The sequence below is a fragment of the Chinchilla lanigera genome, unplaced genomic scaffold (assembly GCF_000276665.1).
Source record: "Chinchilla lanigera isolate Chin_1 unplaced genomic scaffold, ChiLan1.0 scaffold00373, whole genome shotgun sequence".
In the NCBI taxonomy this organism is placed as follows: Eukaryota; Metazoa; Chordata; class Mammalia; order Rodentia; family Chinchillidae; genus Chinchilla; species Chinchilla lanigera.
Window position 1 is genome coordinate 14256 of NW_004955774.1, and position 5190 is coordinate 19445.

Here is a 5190-nt window from a genome sequence, read left to right on the forward strand (position 1 = left end):
TAATTGCCATTCTTACCAAGTGGGACAAGGGGCATCTTTCACCTTGCCGTATTGTATATTGTTTGGATGTTACTGTTCAGAAAGTTTTGCTGTTCGAGACAAGGTCTCCCTTTGTAATTCAGGCTGGCCTTGAACTCACTGAGATCCTCCTGCTTCAGCCTCCAGAGTGCTGTTATTACAGGCACCGGCCACCATACCTGATTCGGGGAGCTTACTGTAATATTCTTGCAGGTTTTTTTTTTTTTTTAATAGCTTTGAACATTTTTCAGAACAAGCCTGTTTTTCAAAATAACCCTTGTCACTCTGCCTCATCCCCAGTCCAAAGAGATCTACTTTAGAAAATCTTGATGACTACCCCACAGGTAGCCAGGGCATCGCTCCCTGGTCCAGAGCTTCCCCGGTGTGGGCAGGAGCCTGTCTTCCACCTCAGCTCTGCCTGTCAGTAAAAAAGCAAGCGCACACCACCACGAGGACCACACACAGAGAAGTGCCGGCATGCTCTGCGGCTTTATTACATTCTTTTACCTTCTAGAAAAGATTACAAAAAAGAATACTTGGTTTATGTGTAATACTGTCTATGGATGTACCGTGGTTGGAAGGTGCCATGAAAGCTTGTGGATAATATAGAGGGGAGAGAAGGCACAGAAGTCTGTCCCCTGCGGGTCCCCGTAGGTCTGGACAGCAGGAATGGTAGAAACCAGGCAGAGCGGGGTCACACACTCCTGGGCCAGAGCCGCTTCTAGGAGCTTAAAATAAAACGCACCTGCTGGCTTTAGGGTTGGACCTGAAGGTACACAGCTCTTGTACCACTTTTCAAAGTTGCTCCCTCCCATCACACACCAGCAGCTATCCCCAGTTGTCTGAGTTTTTGTTTTTTTTTCTGAGATAGGGTCTTACTCTGTAGCCTAGGATGGCATCAAACTCCTGGAGATCCTCTTGCCTCAGCCTCTTGGGGGGTTGTTTTCTAATTCACTCACTCACACACACACACAGTCTATCCAGCCATCCTGATTGTTCTGTTGAGCCTCCAGGTCTTTTTCTCTTTGGTATATCCCTTCAATTTAAAAAAAAAAAAAAAAAAAAAAAAAAAGGTGTAACTATGGCACTTAGGAGGCTGAGGCAGGAAAATTTCCTCGAGTTCAAAGCCAGAATGTCTAAAAAAAAGCCAGCCAGACCACATCCAGCCAAGAAGCCTACTTCTCTAGGACAGAAGCCAGCGCTCTGCTTTATTCAATGGACCTGTGACCTCCTGGGGCTTAACGCCGTCCCGCCAAGGTTTGCCTTCCAAGTCCCGCAAGACCAGCTAAGAGTCTGACAAGAAAGGCAGGACGCGGGCTTGGAAGGGAACTTTTTCCCGCCGCAAGGCACAGGACAGGCCCGGAGCCCTTTTTCCTTTTGCTTCCGTACCAGGAACAGGAAGGCAAAGCATGGCAAGATTCTGAGGACAAAAACAGGCCAAGAAGAGGAAGGAAGGAGGGAGGGAGGGGGTGACGGAGGGACAGACACAGAGAGAGAAAAAAAAGAAAACCAGCCGGCCCTTGTTTGGCTTCCCCAAAGCCCTGTCTCTTTAAGTCTGGCCCGGGGCGGCCAACTTTTAATTGTGCACACATGGGAGCTTTGGAGCTCGCCCTGCGCTCGGCCAACACGCACAGACCCTGTTTTCCTTCCTGGAAGAGAGAGGTTCTGGAGCCCTGGGGAGGAGAGACAGCCCGGTTACTAGGGTTCCGGACCCTGGAGGCAGCAGCCACTCAGAACTGGTCCTTTTCTTTGGTCTCTGGGACTGAAGGATTTTCTAGGAAAATTAACATTTGCCAGGGCCTCCGAGGGGAGAGGACGGGTTTCTGAGTCATTCCTCCTTGTGCACTGGTGACGTCCACGTCACAGAGCTACTGAGACCACAGCGGTGGGACCCTGAGCCCCACAGCCCTACCCTCCCAGTTTGGAGGGGTTGACGCTAGCAATAATGGCAAGAAGATAGCCGGGTGAGGTGGTGCGCTACTGTCATCCCAGCAGTCCGGAGGCTGAGGCAGGAGGATCTCTTGAGAGTTCGAGGTCAGCCTGGGCTACACAGAGAATTCAAGGCCAGCCTGAACTACAAAGTGAGACCCTATCTCAAAAAACCCCACAAAAGACAAGGAAGGACCGAGCTTTCTGCCCTGCGTGACAATGCAAGAGACATACAACTGTTTTGTAAAAGGACCACGGCTGAGAGACGTCCCCAGAGAGCTGTCTGGGGTGTTGGGGGAGGGAGTGAAGAAAACGGTATCAAATATCAGAGGAGGGGAGGCGAGGGGCGGAGCCGCGGGCTCCTGCGCGCACCGCACTGGCGTGGAGGAAAACCCACCACGACGGAGACTTTCAGATTTGGCCTCGGGGGCCGGGGCTCTGCCCTCCTCAACGATGATTCAAGAATATCCTCTCCCCGCCCCTGCCCCGGCCCACACCGCCCAACAGCCGCTGCCAGCGCGGACGGGAATTCAGCTCGGCCTGCGCGGCCGCGGCTCCCACCGGGTCCTGGAAGGAAAGCGGCTCCGCGCTGGGGCGGCCGGCGGCCGGGTCCCCAGGGAGGCAGAGCAGACAACGGGGGCCTCGGGGAGCAGCAGCGGGCCCGAGAGGAGGGGACAGGGACGGGCCGGCACGGTTCGCTGCGGGGCTGGTGGCCGCAGAGGCCGCTGGCTCCTCCTCGTCACTCGTCCGCCGAGGACGACGCGGGACTCTCGTCGTCCGACATCGGGGCGAACTGAAAGGAGAAGCGGGGCCGGGTGTCTGGCGTCCTTTCCCTGGGAGACGCGGGGCCCGGGGCTGGGGATGCCGAGAGTGACAGGCGAGGTCCCTGGCCCCGAAGAAGTGACGCATCCGGGGGTGGGGGTGGGGTGTGAAGAAATAAAGGCAGTAAACTGGGCACGGTGGCGCACGCCTGTAATCCCAGCCCTCGGGAGGCTGAGGCAGGAGGATCGTTGCGAGTTCGAGACCAGCCTGGGCTACAAACTGCATAGCGAGACCCTGTCTCAAACACACACACACACACACACACACACACACACACACACACACACAGGCAATAGTTGGGCGCTGCCTGAGTTCGAGGCCGGCCGGGCTACGCCGTGGGGCAGTCGTGCGGGGCGGCACAGCGCAGGTCTCTGACCTGGAGCCGGGCACCAACGCTGTTACGCCCAGCGTGACCGCGCAGCCTGGCTGTCAGCGCCTCACCTCCGCGCTGAAATCCAGGAAACTCGTTCACAGGCAGCCGCGCCCCAGCCCGGCCCTCGCACCCCACCTCCCCTGGCGCCCCCGCCCTGCCCCCGCCGAGGCTCACCGAGCACTTGATGTTCATGCGGGAGTACAGCATGGACGCGATCTCGCTCTGCCCCGCGTCGAGCGCCACCATGAGCGCGGTGCTCCCGTCCTGCGAAGGAGCCGTGGCTAGGCGGGAGCCCGACCCCGAGCGTCTGCCCTCCCCCGCGTGGGCGCAGGGACTCACGCGGTCCGTGAGCGAGATGTCGCAGCTGGGCACCGCCAGCAGCAGCCCCGCGATCTCCTTGTGGCCGTGCTCACAGGCGCACATGAGGGCCGTGGAGCCGTCCTCGTCCTGTACGTTGACGTCCACCTCACAGGCCAGCAAGGCTTTGACCACGTCCACCCGGCCATGGCTGACGGCCAGCATCAGGGCTGTCTGCCCCGCCTAGGCAGAGCAAGGAATGTTGTTACCGCCCGCACAGATGCCAGGGTGTGATGCCCCTGCTCCCCAACAGTCCATGACTCCCAAGTACCCTGATGCTGGCATGCCGCCACTTGCTGGATTGCAAACAACTTTCTCACCCCTGGGCCTTTGCACTTGCTGGTCCTCTTCCTCCTCTGGGCTCCTTCCCTCCCTCCTTCCTCCCTCCCTCCTTTCCTCCTTCTCTTTCTTTTTTGGTTTTGTTTCTCGAGGCAGGGTCTTGTTATGTAGCCCAAGCTGGCCTGGAGTTCACTGTGACTCTCTTGCCTCAGCCTCTGAGTCCCATTATTAAGGGTGTGCACCACCAGGCCCATGTACTATTTTTCTTTTTAATTGTTTAATTTTGATTTTCTCCTCCCTTCCTTTCCTTTCTTTTGCAATATTGGGGACTGAACCCAGGGCCATCACATTGAGCTACATCCTCATCCTCACCCTTTCTGTATTTTTTTATGTTGAGACAGGACTAAGTTGCTAAACTGCCCAGGCGGCCTTGAACTCACTATGTAACCCAGGCTGGCCTTGAACTTGCGGCAATCCTCCTGCCTCAGCCTCCTGAGTGCTGGGATTACAGGTGTGCGCCACCATGCCTGGCAATTTTTTTTTCTGTTTACTTCACTGGCTTCTTATCACTCAGGTATCAGTTGAATGTCTCCTCCTCAGACGGGCTCTGCCTTGCCTATACCCTCCATCCCTAATCATCTACAGCAGGTTCTTCACTCCCTGGGGTACACTTTATTATCCAACTAAGACCAACAGTTAAATAACTGTCCATCGGGGGATAAACGAATAACATACAATGTGGTCTATCCACACAATGGAATATTATTCAGCCATGAAAAGGAATATTATTCAGTATCCTGAATAACAGGCTTTGAAAACGTTACACTGAGTGAAGGAAGCCAGACACAGGAGCTCACATGTTGCACATGGACATCCTTTGGTGCCTGCAGATGACCCGTTCCAGAACACCTGGCAGATACTAACCTCCCTGGAGGCTCGAGTCCCTGGTGTACCCTGGTACATTTTGCACAGAACCTGTGTCCATCCTGCTCTAGGCTAACTCATCTCTGGATGACTAACACCTGAGACGAGCCAGGTGTGGTGGCGCCTGACTGTAATCCTCAGGCGGCTGAGGCAGGAGGATCCTGTGAGTTCAAGGCCAGCCTGGACTACACAGTGGGCTGAAGTCCAGCCTGGGTTATACAGACAGACCCTGTCTCAAAAAATTAAAAAAAAAAAAAATCTGGCGAGCTGAGCATAATCCCACTTATATGAAATGTCCTAAGTAAGTCCACCGGGCAGAAACTCTGGGGGTGAGGAGAATGTCCTCAAAGGGGTCAGAGGTGGCGGCTGCACAGTACAAGTGCACCGAGTGCCACCGGATGCTTCACGCTTAAAGGGTGGAGTCAGCGCCTGCCTGGCAAGCACGAGGTCATGAGTTCGATTCCCAGTACCAGAAAAAAGCCAAAAAA

At 55.3% G+C, this 5190-nt stretch overlaps 1 protein-coding gene across 1 annotated transcript in view; it reads right to left on the reverse strand.

Annotated features, from left to right (window-relative positions):
* Positions 1-488: 488 nt before the first annotated feature.
* Positions 489-5190, reverse strand: part of LOC102009002 (KN motif and ankyrin repeat domain-containing protein 2-like) — a gene marked incomplete at its 5' end in the record, with an annotated part of 9416 nt that continues 4714 nt past the window's right edge. The window contains 3 exon segments of the mRNA XM_013510190.1: positions 489-2740; positions 3317-3406; positions 3482-3682. Of these exon segments, the coding sequence (XP_013365644.1) occupies positions 2687-2740; positions 3317-3406; positions 3482-3682 (345 nt within the window).